The 19,239-nt window shown below is 43.3% G+C and overlaps 2 protein-coding genes across 10 annotated transcripts in view; both read left to right on the top strand.

The window, feature by feature from the left end:
* Positions 1-3,177: 3,177 nt before the first annotated feature.
* On the top strand, positions 3,178-17,479 carry LOC120544953 (NLR family CARD domain-containing protein 3-like; the record flags this gene model as incomplete). Its single annotated transcript, XM_039778857.1, has 10 exons — positions 3,178-3,213; positions 4,627-4,745; positions 5,099-5,215; positions 6,948-7,026; positions 7,180-7,393; positions 7,512-9,304; positions 9,417-9,574; positions 10,699-10,872; positions 17,257-17,303; positions 17,427-17,479. Coding segments are annotated over exons 1-10 (2,790 nt in total), but the record flags the coding sequence as incomplete, so codon positions are not given.
* An 801-nt stretch (positions 17,480-18,280) lies between these two features.
* Positions 18,281-19,239, top strand: part of LOC120570840 (NLR family CARD domain-containing protein 3-like) — a 590,579-nt gene continuing 589,620 nt past the window's right edge. For 8 of the 9 annotated variants that reach the window (XM_039819499.1, XM_039819491.1, XM_039819466.1 and 5 more), the window contains exon 1: positions 18,287-18,365. The gene's annotated coding sequence lies outside the window, so the exon portion shown is untranslated. Of the gene's footprint in view, positions 18,366-19,239 lie in introns of all 9 variants that reach the window. The other variant, XM_039819516.1, reaches the window with a different exon arrangement.

Raw genomic sequence — 19,239 nt, 5'->3', positions numbered from 1 at the left:
GCCGGATGAATCCAACCAGGACGGTGACCATAACTCCCAGGTGTGTAACACGCCTATAGAGCTCAACAGTTTCTCCCAGAGACCTTGGGTTCCCGATTTCATTTCTCCCATTGACGTCTGGAAAAGACCGTACATAAATCACCATGCACACAGATGTGGAAACCAAACCCTGGCCTTTGGGTTGCCAGACCAGTTCTGATTAGGACCATCATATCATCAAATGTTGGTACCATCTAACTTACATGGAAGATAGAGACTAAAATGAACACACATTCCTACTCTATCACTGACACAGCACTGTGGAGATCTGGCAATGTGAGACCGGGGGGGGCAAAACCCAATCTCGCCTAGGGCAACCAAAGGGCTAGAACCGGCCCTGCACACACACACACACACACACACACACAGGCCCACACAAACGCACACACACACACACACACACACACACACACACACACACACACACACACACACACACACACACTAACACAGAGGAGAGATATACCATAGATAGATAGATCTAGATAGATGTATATTATTAGTCTATGAGATACACCCATTTCTTTTCGGGAGACTTGTTTAAATGATGCCATATGCTATAGCCTACATTATATTTTGTAGTTAGTTCATATTTTTGGTGTATTTGTTTTCTGATTTATTAGAAGTTGAGTTTCAGTCTTTATGATAAATGAACAGTTGTTGTGTGCTTGTTGAGTTTAACTCCGAAAAGACAGTTAACCACATGTGTTGTGATATTTACACAAACGATCCGAAACGGCGAAATAAAAGCCTCTTATTTACGGGACCGGTCTAAAAGACCTCCGGGGTCTTACAGCGGGATCTCCGAGTGTGAGTGTCCGAGCGCCGAGCAAGCGGCCCCGGCAGACGCAAGCTCACGGCAGCGTCATTTTATGGAGCTCCGAAAACTCAGAAAACTTTGGAGCAAATTGTCAATTCGGCAAAGATTTTCGCAAGACTGCCTATATTCGAAATCTAAACCTTTCATTTCTCACCTAAAATGTTCTCAGAAGTGAATTTAGTGATGAATAAGATGGCGAAATTTTTTTAAATTGTCCCGTTTTTGGGCTGTCTATGTACTGGAAATCCAACCATCATTGAATGCAGAAATGAATGCTGGGATACAGGTGCTGCGAAGTTCATACAAGTTAGCAACCGATGTTTCCTCGGTAAATGGGCGTGTCAAGAATACATCCGGGAATTTTAACTGTTCTTGGCGAAATGCGAACTTGTGTATTGGGACAGTACTTTGGCAACACGAGATGACGTTTCACAGGGACACAAGGACACAAGAACACAAGAACACAAGAACACAAGGACACAAGAACACAAGGACACAAGAACACAAGAACACAAGAACACAAGGACACAAGAACACAAGGACACAAGAACACAAGGACACAAGAACACAAGGACACAAGAACACAAGGACACAAGGACACAAGAACACAAGAACACAAGGACACAAGAACACAAGAACACAAGGACACAAGGACACAAGAACACAAGAACACAAGGACACAAGAACACAAGGACACAAGAACACAAGGACACAAGGACACAAGAACACAAGAACACAAGGACACAAGAACACAAGGACACAAGGACACAAGAACACAAGAACACAAGGACACAAGGACACAAGGACACAAGGACACAAGAACACAAGAACACAAGGACACAAGGACACAAGAACACAAGAACACAAGAACACAAGGACACAAGGACACAAGACACAAGAACACAAGAACACAAGAACACAAGGACACAAGAACACAAGAACACAAGAACACAAGGACACAAGTCAATAGAAGAACACAGATTGGGACACGCCCAACCTTTGCCAGCGCTGCCTGGAAGGTGACATTTTGGGGTTTACAAAACCCCCAACACCTCTTCCTCCTCCCCCTCTTCCTCCTACTCTTCCTTCTCTTCATTCTCCTCTTCCTTCTCCTCCTCCTCCTCCTCTTCCTCATCGTCCTCCTCCTCATCGTCCTCCTCCTCCACCTCCTTCTCCTCATCGTCCTCCTCCGCTTCCTCCACCTCCTCCTCTATATCGTCCTTCTCCTCCACCTCCTCTTCCTCCTTCTCCCCCTCTTCCTCCTCTTCCTCTTCCTCCTCTTCCTTCTCCTCCTCCTCCTCCACCTTCTCCTCCTCCACCTTCTCCTCCTCATCGTCCTCCTCCGCCTCTCCTCCTCCGCCTCCTCCTCCTCTTCCTTCTCATACACCTCCTCCTCCTCCTCATCGTCCTCCTCCTCTTCCTTCTCCTCCACCTCCTCCTCCTCGTCCTCCTCCTCCTCCTCCTCTTCCTCCTCCTCCTCTTCCTTCTCCTCCTCATCTGCCTCCTCCTCTTCCTTCTCCTCCACCTCCTCCTCCTCGTCCTCCTCCTCCTCCTCTTCCTCCTCCTCCTCTTCCTTCTCCTCCTCCTCCTCCTCCTCCTCTTCCTCCTCCTCCTCCGCCTCCTCGTCCTCTTCCTTCTTCACCTCCTCCTCCTCCTCCTCATCATCACCCTCCACCTCCTCCTCCTCCTCCTCCTCCTCATCCTCATCACCCTCCATCTCCTCCTCCCCCTCTTCCTTCTAGTATTCCATATTTTAGTAAACATGTTCAGCTTGTGTAATGAGTATCAGTGTCTACAGTCATTACATCTTTCAGTCAATGTAACGGAGCATCGACAGCAGTCCAAATGTACTTTTATTGTGAAAATCTGCTCCTGTTGCATCACTTCCTGCCTGCTTCCTGACAGGTGGAGCTGTGACTCATTCCAGGGAACAGCTCACCTGTGTTGGAGATTTCTCTCCAGGCAGAGAGAGACCCTCTTCTTCATCAACTCTTCTTCATCATCTCTTCGGACTGTTTGAAGAAACTGTAAGTTGCTGTTTGATACTTTAACAACACGTTAGTCTTTGGTCTCTTCAGGGTTAGTTTCTGGCTCTGTAAAGTTAAATATAATGTTTCTACTTCACTTCTTATTTCCTGAGAAAGTTTGGACGACTCTTGTGTTGAAGATTAATCTCCATGTTGTAACATGAACTACTACAGAGGAGGTTTTAAATACTTTGCCAGGTGTTTATACGTCTGTCTGTCACAACCGTGAGGCTGCAGTCAGGAAACTTTACAGCTGTGTAGCTGAGATCTAAATGAAGGCTGAGTTTGAAGATGGGGGGTCTGAGCAAGGGGGGAGGAAGTAGGAGGGTAGGAAGTAAGGAAGGGCCAACTTTAAGCCCCTGGCCTGATTTGGCCGGTGTGAATCCATCATAAGATGGCCGCTAGTTATTTCCTTTCTCCTGCTGTCAGAAAACAAACAGTCGTCTCCACCAGCGTAAAGTCAGACACAACAGGACTCTACTGTTTCCTCTGGAACCTTTCAGAATAAAATGTAGAGACCTAAATGCCTCTGTTACTGTTGTAGTGATGTGTGGAGGAGGATGCACCGGACAGAAAGGTGAGATTAATAGTCATTATGTAGTCTTGTCTCCATTAGAGGACAGAAAGATGACATTAGTCCTGGAGTCTTGTCTCCATTAGAGGACAGAAAGAGGACATTAGTCCTGGAGTCTTGTCTCCATTAGAGGACAGAAAGATGACATTAGTCCTGGAGTCTTGTCTCCATTAGAGGACAGAAAGATGACATTAGTCCTGGAGTCTTGTCTCCATTAGAGGACAGAAAGAGGACATTAGTCCTGGAGTCTTGTCTCCATTAGAGGACAGAAAGATGACATTAGTCCTGAGAGTGAGAAAAAAAAAAAAAAAAATAATATTTTTTTTTTTTTTTTTTTTTTTTTCCCCCAAAAAAAAAAAAAAAAAAAAAAGAAAAAACACAAACAGCAGAAAGATATTCAGTGAAGAGATTCAGACTTTATTTCCTGCTTGATAGCTTTTAGTTTCTCCAGCAGCTTCTGTTTCTGGAGAGTAAAAAGTGGTCTTCCTCTCTTTCTAACAGGACCCATCAGAGACCAGACCCTGCTGAACCTGAACCTGAACCCAGCTGTGTGTCCATGAAAAGTCACCGGTCCATGGAGCCACCACTACTTTAAGAAAAGAGCTGTAAGGGAGAGGAGAATTGAAATGGAGGAGAGGCTACTTCAAATAGAGGAGAGGCTACTTGAAATGGAGGAGAGAGGATTGATGGAGAGACTTGAATGGCAGAAGGAGCGAATAACAATGGAAAGTGAAATTGAAATGTTAAGAAGAAGATTGAGGTGAGTTGTGAACATCCAGCAAACTCTGCAGCAAATCTCATTGGATGGAACTACGTCCCATCTGGGTTGTTTTGTGTCAGTCTCATGCACACTCCTTTTTAAATAAAGGTTTTTTTGTAATTTTGTGGAGAGAAATTATTGTAGTTGATGACTGAAATGAGAATAGTTTTGCAAAATAATTTCCTGTCTCAGTCAAAATATATTTCTGTTTAGACAACATTTTGAAATATTATATTTAGATTTTTTTTAGATTCTGATTTCAAAAGATATATTTATTGAGTTTTGGACAGAAAGTAAAGCATTATTGGCATTTAATTGTTAATAATTAGGCCTACAGACATATTCATATTAATGTTATATTTTATGCAGGGAGACTTTACCTGAACATGTGACCCTGAAGTTTTAGTATCAAGATGAGATCAGATTCCTCAAACTTGAATACTCAACCTGTGTGTCCTTTAAGAGCGACCGGTCAAATGAACGCTTTATTCAGTTTAAAGGAGAGCAACCCTCTGCTGAAAAGAGGTAAGCTGTTAATAATATTATAATATTGCTGATTCATGTTTCAACTTTTATGTATCCAGAGAAGTTTTAAGTTCATTTTCAGCATCTTTCTTCTTCACATATATTTATATTCTCCCATCTGAAAGTTGTCCAGTTAAACAGGTTTTCAACTCTTGACTTTAGGTAAATATTGGATATGGTTTGGTCCAATATATTCCCTGGTGTTTTAGCTTTTTAACCCAGTTTTTTGTGTAGTTTATTGAACTTCTTTGTGTTAATCTTGTTTTAGTTGCTGCTTGTATCTCCAGCTGTTTTGTGTCTGAATAATAAAAAGTGAATTTCCATCCCTGTTGGTCTTACTCTCTGTGTAACAGGATCCATCAAAGACCAGACTCTGCTGAAACTGAACCCAGCTGTGTGTCCTTCAAGAGTGACCTGTCAAATGATCGCTTTATTGACTTTAAAGGTCAACAACCCTCTGCGGAAAAGAGGTAAGCTGTTAATAATATTATAATATTGCTGATTTGTGTTTCAACTTCTATGTATCCAGAGAAGTTTTGAAATGTATTTTCAGCATCTTTCTTCTTCACATATATTTACATTCTCACATTAGAGTCCGGATCGGGCTGAATTATTCTGACCAAACCCGGCCCTCGTCCGACAGGCATTAAGAAATTTGTTTCCGAGCCCGACACAGTTAAAATCAAATTTTTTTCTCATACTAATGACACATTTTCTTTGTGCTTTCATACCTGTAGGAAGGCATTTGGAAATGTCAACAGATGAGGTCATCACCTCACACGGGGCAACAAGCGCACGTTAATCAGCTGTTAAAATGTTCAGTGTGTTAACCTTTCCTGATGGCTGTTTGATTACATTATTCCATTCCCCTCAGGATCCATCAATTGTCTGTTCATACAACATATCTTTGTCCTCTTTCTCTTCTCTTCCTTCCTCTTTCCACAAAAAAAAAAAAAAAAAACACTCACTCACACTCACTCCTCACTCCACTCACCACTCCTCCACTCACTCCTCCACTCACTCACTCACTCACTCACTCACTCACTCCACTCCACTCCACTCACTCACTCACACACACACTCACTCACTCACTCACTCACTCACACACACACACACACACACATACACACACGCACTGAGCTCTCTTAAAGGGGCAGCAGCACCATTTTACAACAAATGCCTTATCACGCTGATGTGACCGAGCCGGACCCGAACCCGACCATCATTTCTAAATATCTGGCCCGGCCCCTCGGGTACCGTCAGGTACCGTGGGACTCGGGTCGGGTATCCATACCTTATCTCACATCTGAAAGCTGTCCAGTGAGACCAGTCTTCAACTGTAGATCTCATTTTTTTTAATATTGGACCTGGTTTGGTCTAATATCATCTGGTGTTTTAGCCCCATTAAAAAGCATTTTAAAACTCCCATAGCCATAGGGTAAATGTTCTGGGAATACCAGGGGGATGGTTGGGATGTATGTGCCTCAGAGTGCCCCTTTCAGGGTAACTTCATCTGCACATTCCCCCTGGAGAATCAGCAACCTTTGGTAAGTGTTTGTGTCACCTGGGTCAGGACACTATTACCATGAGAAGACTTCTGCCATTTGATTCTGGAAACTTAAGGCCAAGTTTCAGTGAGTGAGTTCATGACCAGATTCCCCAAGTCTACTGACCCAAATTGGTCAAAAAATTTAATTCTTCCCAAATGTTGGATGTGGGTTTGCCAGTTGGATGTCAGATCAGAAGTCAATAAGAGGAAGTAAAACAAGGGAACCACCATCCAACAGTATTCTCAGTCCAGGTCAACAGTTCTCCCCAACTACAAGCAGGCCATCTAAGCTCTGCGTCCCCCTCCTGAGTCTGCTGATGGTTTTCCAAAGGATTTCACTATTGTCTCCCCAAACTTCTTCTTCTTACAAATGTTTGGCTCCATGACCACAGAAGCTGCAGACCTCCTGGCGTCATGATACCAGTCTGCTGCTTCAGGAGTCCTTTAGACCAACCATGTTGTAGCCCTTGTTTACTTCTCAGTTCTTTCTGTTAATTCACAGTGGGGTCAGCAGTACCACCAACACTTTCATGTCAGGGGAAACCATCTGATTCAATGCTGTAATCAACACTTTATGTCACAGGAAATTACCTTGTGTTTGTCTCTGTGTGGACAGACATGATGTGAGCTAATTCTTCCTGATTCCTCCACAGAGTGGACCAGGAGATCTCAGAGGTTCCCAGTGCTCAGTCTGCCCAGCAGCATCAAACACACCTGGACTCCATATTTATGGTCTGTACAACTACTTTTACATGTATTCTGTTCACATTCATCTCCATGCTGCACTTTTCAGACCAGTGGATTGTCAGTCTGTCCAACAAGTATATGATGTTTGCGTCCATGATTTCAGTTTGATTGCGTCATTCACATAATCTTCTGTTCCAGCTGCTGGAGGAGAACATCGGCACTTTTGTGAAGAATGAGCTGAAGAAGATCCAGAAGGTTCTGAATCCAGATTACAGAGAATGCTTAAAGAGTCAGAGGGAGGATGAGGATGAGGATAAAGAGCAGAGGATCAGCAGAGAGGCATTTCTGAAGATCACACTGCACTTCCTGAGGAGAATGAAGCAGGACGAGCTCGCTGACCGTCTGCAGCGCAGTAAGAGGATTTCTTTAAAGAAATGGAATAATGGGACGTTTAGTAATGTCTCCAGAGATCAACCAAAATATGTTCCTGTTTTCTTTACAAAATAACTTAATGAGCTTTTTTCATTCAGGAAGTTCTGCTGGAGTTTGTAAACGTAAACTCAAGACTAACCTAAACAAGAAGTACCAGTGTGTGTTTGAGGGGATTGCTAAAGCAGGAAACCAAACCCTTCTGAATCAGATGTTCACAGAGATCTACATCATGGAGGGAGGGACTGCAGAGGTCAATGATGAACATGAGGTCAGACAGATTGAAACAGCATCCAGAAAACCAGACAGACTAGAAACAACAATCAGACGAGAAGACATCTTTAAAGCCCCACCTGGAAGAGAAGAACCAATCAGAACAGTGATGACAAAGGGAGTGGCTGGCATCGGGAAAACAGTCTTAACACAGAAATTCACTCTGGACTGGGCTGAAGACAAGGCCAATCAGGACATCCAGTTCACATTTCCATTCACCTTCAGAGAGCTGAATGTGCTGAAAGAGAAAAAGTACAGCTTAGTGGAACTTGTTGATCACTTCTTCAGTGAAACCAAAGAAGCAGGAATCTGCAGGTTCGAAGAGTTCTCGGTTGTGTTCATCTTTGATGGTCTGGATGAGTGCCGACTTCCTCTGGACTTCCACAACACTGAGATCCTGACTGATGTTACAGAGTCCACCTCAGTAGGTGCGCTGCTGACAAACCTCATCAGAGGGAATCTGCTTCCCTCTGCTCACCTCTGGATAACCACACGACCTGCTGCAGCCAATCAGATCCCTCCTGAGTGTGTTCACATGGTGACAGAGGTCAGAGGGTTCACTGACCCACAGAAGGAGGAGTACTTCAGGAAGCGATCCAGAGACAAGAAGCAGGAAAGAAGAATCATCTCCCACATCAAGACATCACGAAGCCTCAACATCATGTGCCACATCCCAGTCTTCTGCTGGATCACTGCTACAGTTCTGGATGAGGTGTCGAATACCAGAGAGGGAGGAAAGCTGCCCAAGACCCTAACTGAGATGTACATCCACTTCCTGGTGGTTCAGTCCAAAACGAAGAACATCAAATACGGTGGAGGAGCTGGGACCGATTCAAACTGGAATGAAGAGACAAAGAAGATGATTGAGTCTCTGGGGAAACTGGCTTTTGAGCAGCTGCAGAAAGGCAACCTGATCTTCTATGAATCAGACCTGACAGAGTGTGGCATCAATATCAGATCAGCGTCAGTGTACTCAGGACTGTTCACACAGATCTTTAAAGAGGAGAGAGGACTGTACCAGGACAAGGTGTTCTGCTTCGTCCATCTGAGTGTTCAGGAGTTTCTGGCTGCTCTTCATGTCCATCAGACATTCATCAACTCTGGAGTCAACCTGCTGTCAGAAGAACAAACAACATTGTGGTGGTCTGAAGTGTTCAGAGACAAATCAACACAGTTCTACCAGAGTGCTGTGGACAAGGCCTTACAGAGTCCAAATGGACACCTGGACTTGTTCCTCCGCTTCCTCCTGGGTCTCTCACTGCAGACCAATCAGAATCTTCTACGAGGCCTGATGACACAGACAGGAAGTAGCTCAGAGACCAATCAGAAAACAGTCGAGTACATCAAGACGAAGTTCAGTGAGGATCTGTCTGCAGAGAGAAGCATCAATCTGTTCCACTGTCTGAATGAACTGAATGATGGTTCTCTAGTGGAGGAGATCCAACAGTCCCTGAGATCAGGAAGTCTCTCCACAGATAAACAGTCTCCTGCTCAGTGGTCAGCTCTGGTCTTCATCTTACTATCATCAGAAAAAGATCTGGACGTGTTTGACCTGAAGAAATACTCTGCTTCAGAGAAGGCTCTTCTGAGGCTGCTGCCAGTGGTCAAAGCCTCAAACAAAGCTCTGTACGTGTGATTTATTCATCAATAAATACTCTGATATCTTTCAACAGGAGTTAAATATGGATATCTTGTTTCCTTCCTGTTGTCTCTCCAGACTTGGTGGCTGTAACCTGTCAGAGAGAAGCTGTGAAGCTCTGTCCTCAGTTCTCAGCTCCCAGTCCTCTAGTCTGAGAGAGCTGGACCTGAGTAACAACAACCTACAGGATTCAGGAGGGAAGCTGATCTCTGATGGACTGAAGAGTCCACACTGCACACTGGAGAGTCTCAGGTCATAAAAACAATAATCTTTGAAAAAAACAGTACTGAAAAATACTTTGGAAACATTTTAAAAATGTGAATGTTTCCAAAGTATTTTATTCTGATTCAGAATCATTTCATAAATAATGAAATATGAACTGTGGCTGGGATCCAGAAATCATTCATATTTTAATATCATATGACTTTGATTACTGGACATTTGTTTATTCCTGAATATACAAGAAGTGAATCCGACCAGACAATCTTATTTGTCAACTAGATATTTAGAACGTACTCAAATCAGTATGACAGAACATCCAGAGCCATTTGAGCAGACCTGGTGCAACACATAAAGTATTACTCGGTCATTTCCATCGCAACGGTAACGTTAGCCTACAATATTGATACAATGGATCGTTTTGTTTTTAATGTTGATTCATATGGAGGACTTAGTTCTGATGAATGGTTGGTAAAGGATGAGAAGTTAATCATTGGATGAAACAAGATTTTTACACTCTGTAGTTAACTCTTACTGTAATACCTTGGATTACATCAGTTGTTTGGATCACATCAGCTGTTAGATCACATCAGCTGGTTGGATCACATCAGCTGTTAGATCACATCAGCTGTTTGGATCACAACAGCTTTTGGATCACATCAGCTGTTGGATCACATCAGCTGTTTGGATCATATCAGCTGTGCCACTGACACGTCAATAATGAAGTTCGTGGACATATAGTAGCAAACAAAAATGTTCAGCAAGGAGGCAGATCTCTGTTGGACTGAAGAGTCCACACTTCACACTGGAGACTCTCAGGTCAGGATTCATTATACCATTCAACTGATGACCATTTAAACTGATTGACTTTAGTTGATAAACAGCTAAAGTGTAGCTTTGTGTCTGCTGATACTATACACTTGGGCAGTAGTTATTAGACTAAGAGTTTTTGAACCCACTGACCTAGCATGTTGTTTGTAACTCTAAGGCTTTTCATCATTTGCTTTTGTTGTTGAATAATTAAATACCACAGACGATTTTAAAGATTTGTTATGAATCTGGACCAAAATGTAACTGGACATCAAACAAACATAAAACTAACACATGGCTCGACGTGTTGACAGAGGGTTCTTGTGTGTTGTTCTGTGTGTTTGCAGTTTGTCAGGCTGTCTGATCTCAGAGGAAGGCTGTACTTCTCTGGCCTCAGCTCTGAGCTCCAACCCCTCCCATCTGAGAGAGCTGGACCTGAGCTACAATCATCCAGGAGACTCAGGAGTGAAGCTACTGTCAGCAGGACTGGAGGATCCAAACTGGAGACTACACACTCTCAGGTACAAACATTGATGAACAAAAAGGAGATATTTGTGTTGGAAGTTTTAAAGGAGAACATCTTGAGGGACTAAAATAATAACTCCCTGTTAATAATTGATGTAGTTTGGACAGATATCTGCATGTTAAAGGAACTTTCCATAGTTTGAAAAGCATATTTTTTTCCTCTTTCCCAGGATCAAATTAGTTTCAACTCGAAAGAGAAAGGTCCAGGACAGGTTTAGCCTAGCTTAGTACAAATCAATGTGCTTTCTATGCTGTAACAAGAGTGTGTGGATGAAGCATTAATTTACTCTTTCGGCAGACTAGTTAGCTAGAGGTTTAAAATGTCAATTGCCTGTGCTGCATGGCTCATGTGATCGATCAGAGACGTACACTGACGTCTGGACCAATTATCGTACAAAGTTCCTCTTGTGCTGGGAGACTACCGACTCTAAGGTTTAAAAAAGTCCCTCAAAACACTCATTCCTAATCCCTGCGGTGCAAACAATATATATATATATATATATATATATGTGTGTTAGAGGGATGTAATGTTGATGTTTCTCTACAGAGAAAAGTCCACTGTTGCTCTTGGGGGAATTTTAGGGTCTCTTTAAATGATAGTGTGGCAGTGGCACCGGCAGCCGTAATACTGTTAGCAATATGCGTACAGTTTTTTCTATGAGACACTCATCTAATGATAACAATGTGTAAATGTGCACATAGTCTGATCTGCTGTCTGCTATGTTCAGTTATATTGTCCTCATTATTTATGTTATTTCACCCACAAGCCATCCGCTATTACTCAGAAAATTAATTGTTATGACTCGATCTGTAGATCAGAGGTGGGCCGTCAGGGCCAGCAAGACCTTCTCTGCTGGCCAAGAGATTGTCAGAATCAGAAAATTATATTTTCATAATTGAAGGCCTAAAATAAATGAAATATATATTTTCAATATTGTTTACGCTGCAAGTTCATTTACATTTTAAAATTTTTTTGTGAAATGATTTTAATAGCTATTACTACTTGCTTTAGGTTTTAAAGATTTGAGCAGTGTCAGTGGCTGCTGTGCCTTTGTGTGTGGGTGGTGACGTGTGTGTTAAGCCCGCACCGCTTGGCTGGAATTTGTGGCGAGGCCTGTTGATCGCTGATTGCGTTATATGTGTTTTTGATTTCTTTGTTGTCACAGTATGAGTAAATATGACCCATACGCGTAAATATCGGTAAGCAGGGCATGCGGTGCTTAAGGGCCCGGACCAATCAGGGGACCGCATGACTGACTGGAAGATATTAATTGACAGCCGGAGACCCCTATCACATTTTCATTACTAACACAATCCGAGCAGTCCCACGTGCACTCTGACAACCAGTGACCAAGCGGGAGTGAGAACGGGTCAAATTCATTTAGTTGTTTTTGATATGAAAACGAGACCGTGGACGAGACACGTGTGTGATTTGAACATCTCACATTTACCAACAAAACGAACAGCGAAAGACCGTCCAAAACATTTCAGACCGTCCTGACAACCTGTAGACATTTAACATCAATGTACGCTGTAACGACTTTTCACTATAAAGTCGCTGAAAGCTGCTGCTGTTTGAATACTGTCGGCTCTTTGCAGCGGGCGGGGCTGCTCCGTTCAACCCCGTGACTGACATTTGCAGCATCCTGAGCCTTTTTGGTAAGGTTCCTAGGAAATCTCAGCCCAGAGTAATTAATTAATAGTAATAATTATTATTCTCCCCAAAACAAATTTCCTTTTTATTTTCAAAGAATTATAGAAAAAAAATCTCAACGTTTTTTGCAACTTTCACTGTCTAAATCAGGCATTTTGGGCCGCTAACCATCGTAAAAACGGCCGAGAAATCCTGGAGGGACTGCCCTTGTATGTTTTTTCATGTGTTATGGAGTGCATTCATCTGTGTTTTTTTGTTGTTGTGGTGCGCGTAGGCTACTCCTGATTTTGTCAGCCATCTCATCTCTTATATGCTGTGTCTCTGTGATCCTATCCTGTCCTATTCATGGTAGCCTACTCAACGACATTGGCCATCATCACATGCTGTAGTAGGGGGCCCGCTTTGATAATCCTGCTTAAGGGCCCGGTGTTGGCTCGTTACGCCACTGATATGACCAGTTGTTGTGGGTTTGTTTTTATTTCTTTGGTAATTCCATTCATTTTGACTATATGTGATGCAGCATCCTGTCATACTGTGTGAAAGTGGTGCTTCAGTCAGCGTGTGTTCATGTCTCTGCAGTAGTGTATTAGGTGTCTCTAGGTGTTGAGCCTTGTGTTAAATCACGTTACTCCACACGGTAATGTCCTAGTGTCATGGTGAGGTTATTCAAAGGTGGTTTAACTGCTGTAGGATAGTACTGAAGGCCCAGGTGTAAGATACACGGCCAGCCACTGCCGTAGATAAACTGCTGGTTGCTATGGACGCTGCTATCGCTGAACCCACGGATCTAGCATGTTGTTTGTATCATATGTGTTTACATGGACATAAATATTCCAGTTATGAGGATTATCCTGTTTTTGATCATATTCAGGATGTGATATTTAGGCTACATGGCACACAGAGAAATCAGGTTATTCATATCTCCGTACATGCTCACCATCAGCTCTCTCTCTCTCTTTCTCTTTCTCTCTCTCTCTCTCTCTCTCTCTCTCTCTCTCTCTCTCTCTTTGACTAACGTAGTAATAGTAGTTACTTAATTTAAGTTACACATATTCTAGATGGTATCTTCCGTTTAGGTATTTGCAGATTAATTACAGGGTTACAGTATTTGAGAGACTGAAACAAATTATGAATTATTGTGTTGTGTTTTGAAATAAATAGACATCATGTGGTTAAAATATAAAATAAAATAAATCTAGTAATAATAGCCTTATAATTTAAGACCTGAATTGAATAGTCCATCAACTACTTAAGATAAAACAGCCCTAATTAAAAGTGGATAGTAGTTAAACTTGAGACTGTTATAAAAACACGTTATTCTTCTTAAAATAAGAATAGTGTTTATGACACCTTAGAGTCCCACTTAGCTGGTCATACAGAAATGACAATTAAACAGACCTATTTAATAAGTCTGCAGGGCTGCCAGCACTGGTTGGTGCGAGTGTCTCAGCGTAGCTCCTCTGCCCTGGGTGCTAAGCGTGGTGTTGGGCTGGGCCAGCAGGGTGGGGTCCAGGGTGAGGCCTGGGGACTAAGGGTGGGGCGGGTCTCTGTCGGGCTGGTGCTGCTCTGGTCCTGGGGGAGTTGCCTTGTGTATAAAAAGGTGGAGGGTGGTGGGGGCTGGGTCTGTGAGGTTTTGCAGGCTGTCCTGCTGCAGCTCCTCTCTTATAGCAGTGAGCTCTGTTCTCAGAGCTTCTCTGTCCTGCTGCAGCTCCTGGACCTCTCCTCTTAGCTCCTGTATGGAGGCCTTCATCTTGTTCCTCACCTGGCTGAGCTGGCCATTACGCCGTCTTCACACTGGAAGTTGAAATCTGCTCCGTAATACGCAATACGCCCCCAGCGGACGTGGTACTACACTGTTTAAAAGCTTTGGAAGCGACTCACAAAAATGACAGAGAGACTAGAAGGACTGATAAGTGTCTGAATGTCTGATTCTCTCTGACCTCTCTTATACAGATAGAAATAGAAAGGCTGCTGCGTGGAGAAAAGCTGCCCAGGACGTTGACGCATCACGTCGGGTAAATGTGATATAGCGATATAATGTTCATATATTTCAATGTCTGTTGCTAGCTAACCAATTAGCATTAGCAGGTTTGTTTATCAGTACCATAGCAATGCTGGAATTGTCGGATAGGAGCCTTTCACAAGAGTTCAACTTTTTGAACGCATCCGGATGACCAACTGACACGATTGTTTTTGCACCGCACTCGTTTGGACCCGGTTCAGACCCATTCGCATGCGGTTTGCGAATCTCCAGAGGAAATGAATGACTCCCGGCCATTTCGGAGCTGATTTCAACTGCCAGTGTGAAGACGGCGTTAGCTGCTGTGTGGATTCAGTGGTCTGTTTGGAGAGCAGTAGCTCCTTCAGTTCCAGCAGCTCTACTTCTGGCAGAGACAGACTCTCTCTCATCTGGGACACTCTGCTGTCCAGCTGACTGATGTGCCCTGGACGGTCTCCTAAAGGTTGTTCCTCTTCCAGCTCTTCCCCTGGTAGCTGCTCTGTGGGGATGATGAAGCTCTTCTCCTCACTGCTGATCTTCTCCTGTCTCTGTTTCTCAGTCTCTGCCAGAGCTTTGATGGTGTTGAAGTTTTCTTGGACAGAGCTGAAACTGGCCTCATTGCCTTGAAACATGATGGTCCCATTGTGGTAGACATTGACAGTGAGAGGTGGGCTGTCCTTGTCTTCATCTTTGATGACTATCTGTCTCCCATTGCATATGCCTCTCTTCTTGTGATGGTCATAGTGGGCACAGATAGCTTTATGCCACGCATCTGTACTGTCCGTGAACAGTAGTAGGTTACTAATTCCTCCTGTGTGGCATATATCTCCAGTCAAGGCCTCTGGGTTTTCTCTGACTGTGTACTTTTAATTTCTGTTGGATAGCCAATCACAAGGAGGCAGGGCTCTCCCCTGGGAGATCTCAACATTATTTCAGTTCCTAACTGCCGCTCTGCTGTTCCCTCTGCTGCTACTTAGCACGCTATGTTAAGTTAGCACAGGCTAGCCTTTGCTTAATTAGAAATTAGATATTAAACTACTGTGGGTATGAAGGAAGCTTACATTACTACTCTAATAAAGTTTCTCTTGAGTGGGAGGGAGATGGTGCTTGCCTTTGGTGCGTTTTTCCTTTGGTTTAGAGCCATTTGGTCCTTAGCTTAGCGTAGCATAGCCTTCTTGCTCCTCTTCTCTGTCCTTAGCTGTCATGTCAGCAGAGTTAGCTGTTGTGTTAGCTGAGTTAGATATAGTGTTAGCACAGTTAGCTGTTGTGTTAGTAGAGTTAGCTGTTGTATTAGCAGAGTTGGCTGTTGTGTTAGCCATGTTAGATATAGTGTTAGCAGATTTAGCTGTTGTGTTAGCATAATTAGCTGTTTTGTTAGCAGAGTTAGCTGTTGTGTTAGCAGAGTTAACTGTTGCACACACATACACACACACAGATACACACACACACACAGACACACACACACAGACCCACACACAGAGATACACACACACAGAGATACACACACGCACACATACACACAGACACACACACACATACACACACAGACACACAGACACAAACACACACACACACACAGACACCCACACTCAGACACGACCGCATAAAGACGCACAGACACACACACACACACACTCAGACACACACACACACATACACACACACAGACACACACAGACACTCACACAGACACACACACACAGATATACACACACACACAGACACACAGACACACACACACACACACACACAGACACCCACACTCAGACACGACCGCACAAAAGACGCACACACACACACACACACACAGACACACACACACACACAGACATAAACACACATAAACACACACAGACACACACACACAGACACACACATACACACATACACACACACACACACACACACACACAGACACACACACACACACACACACACACAGTCACACATACAGACACACACAGACATACACACACACACACACACACACACAGACACACACAGACACATTGTGAAGAATGTGCAACTTTTTCTTGCGTAACAATAATATTAACTAGAAAATTCCTGAAGAAATTTTGACAGTGTGCCTACTACCTGGTGCACATCCAAATAAACACTAGCTATGTATTAATAGCAGTAGCTGTAGTGACATACATAGGTCACACTGTCACTGAGAGACAGAGAGAGAGAATACAATTGATTAACAATAGCAATAGGGAATGGATGGATGGGCTTACAAGACACCACAAATGCATACAGGTCAAGACCAGAGTACAGCGTAGTACCACTTACAGTTTCTTTAGATTTTTTATTTCTCACAATGTATACTTTGAGTCTGGTGGATTTAGGATGCTTAAAGTACTGTTTATTTACATGAAGTCAGTTAGGATTAGGATGCTTAAAGTACTGATTATTTACGTGGACTCTGGTGGATTTAGGATGCTCAAAGTACTGATTATTTACATGGACTCTGGTGGATTTAGCGATGCGCTAAACCCACCAGACTCCATTTAAAAAACAGTACTATTATAAATGAGGCCCCAGGTGTACTTACAAACTTTCCATTTTCTAACCAGCTGATAACGCTAACTCTCTCTCTCTCTCTCGCTCTCTCGCTCTCTCGCTCTTTCGCTCTCTCGCTCTCTCTCTCTCCCTCTCTCTCTCACTCTCTGTCTCTCTCTCTCTCTCTCTCTTTTCTGAGTGATTTAATGCCCCTCCTCCTTTCAGGGTGGAGCCTGCTGGAGTCAGATATTTGACACCAGGTCCATGGAGATGTAAGTGTGTTTTTAATTTCATTCATCAAACTGTGACATCACTCATTCAATCCTCTGATGTCATCATCAAAGTGCTGATTGGTTAATAACTGCAGCTGTGTTGTGTCTTCTTCTCTCCGTCAGATTCCTGTGAACTCACACTGGACACAAACACAGTGAACAGAAAACTCAAACTGTCTGACACCAACAGGAAGGTGACATATGTGAAGGAGGTTCAGTCATATCCTGATCATCCAGAGAGGTTTGACTCCTGGCCTCAGCTGCTGTGTAGAGATGGTCTGACTGGTCGCTGTTACTGGGAGGTTGAGAGTAGAGGAGGGGTCAATATATCAGTGAGTTACAGAGGAATCAGGAGGAGAGGAGACAGTGATGACTGTGTGTTTGGATGTAATGATCAGTCCTGGAGTCTGATCTGCTCTGATGATGGTTACTCTGTCTGGCACAATAAGAGACAAACATCCATCTCCTCCTCCTCTGTCTCTGGTAGAGTAGCAGTGTATGTGGACTGTCCTGCTGGCTCTCTGTCCTTCTACAGAGTCTCCTCTGACTCACTGATCCACCTCTACACCTTCAACACCACATTCACTCAGACTCTCTATCCTGGGTTTGGGTTCAGGTTCTGGTCTCCTGGTTCCTCAGTGTCTCTGTGTCCTGTGTAGGATGGAGAGTCTTCTCCTGTTTCTCACTGCTGATCAGTTGAGTCTGTACAGGATCACACTTACAGAAATATTTCAGGTTATTGTTATGAACTAATGAATGAACTTTATATGAAATAATTCAGAATGATTGAACAGATTCCTCGTGAACATTGTAAACTTGTTCCACTTCCAGTCCTTTAAAGATGGAAGCTTTGATCATGAAATTGTAGAAATGACGTTGACGTTGACGTGTCATGTTTAGTTTTGAGTTCTGTCTCTTTTCACAATAAAACCATAAAGTTACTGCGAGAGTGTTTGTGGTCTTTCTGTTAATTTTTACACACGATAAGATGTCTCGGTGTCCCAGAGGTCTTCCAGGTGGAGCTGCAGCGTGAGAAACCCTCCAATCAGAGCAGTCCAGTACGTAAGTCTTTCACTTTTTCACTTTCATATTGTGTTGAGTTCAGGGAGCAGAGAGTCTGTCTGTTTACTCTCCATGTTAGTTATCTGTTCTCAGCAACCTGCTGGAACTTCACTCTGTCCTATTAGTACTTTCACTGCAGTAACATGTCATCAATGTGCTATTAGTACTTTTACTGTAGTAACATGTCATCAATGTGACAGAAAAGCTGTTTCATTGTCTCTGTTGGAGGTTTGTTTCCCTCCCACATTAATATGTTTGTGTTGAAGACTTCACTGTTGGTATCAGTGAGGACAGAAGACAGGGGGTGGATTTCATATTTTAGGAAACATGTTCAGCTTGTGTAATGAGTAGTCAGTGACTGCAGTCGTTAAATCTTTCAGTCAGTAACGGAGCATCAACAGCAGTCCAAATGTAAGCTAGCTCCACGTTCCACACAGGTACGATACACACACACACACACACACACACACACACACACACACACACTTCACAAAGATAGAGAGAGAGATGCTAACATTCGATAAAACAAAATGAGGTCCCCGTACAGCGAGCACCCGGTCATATTTTATAACTCGCTGCGCTCCGACTCCATTTTTTCTTGTTGTTATGGAAACGACCGGTCTGGCTACACTGCTTGTCATTAGTCGGCTGTCAAAAAAGCAATGGACGTAGGGCGTTTTTTCAGAAAAGTTGAACTTTTTCCAACTTCAAAAAGACGCTCTGAGCTGCAGGAGAGAATAAACGTTGTCGGTGGCGTTTAAAAAAAGTCTCAGGACTTGTTTTACTCTAAACAGAATCCTGCTGTAGAAACTTTAAGTCCATCTTACCTCATTTTCATTATTCAATGCCAGAAACCTTAATCTATCAGATTTGG

This window comes from Perca fluviatilis, chromosome 2, assembly GCF_010015445.1.
Source record: "Perca fluviatilis chromosome 2, GENO_Pfluv_1.0, whole genome shotgun sequence".
In the NCBI taxonomy this organism is placed as follows: Eukaryota; Metazoa; Chordata; class Actinopteri; order Perciformes; family Percidae; genus Perca; species Perca fluviatilis.
Note: the sequence above shows the minus strand (reverse complement) of the source record. Positions and strands in the feature narration are given on the sequence as shown.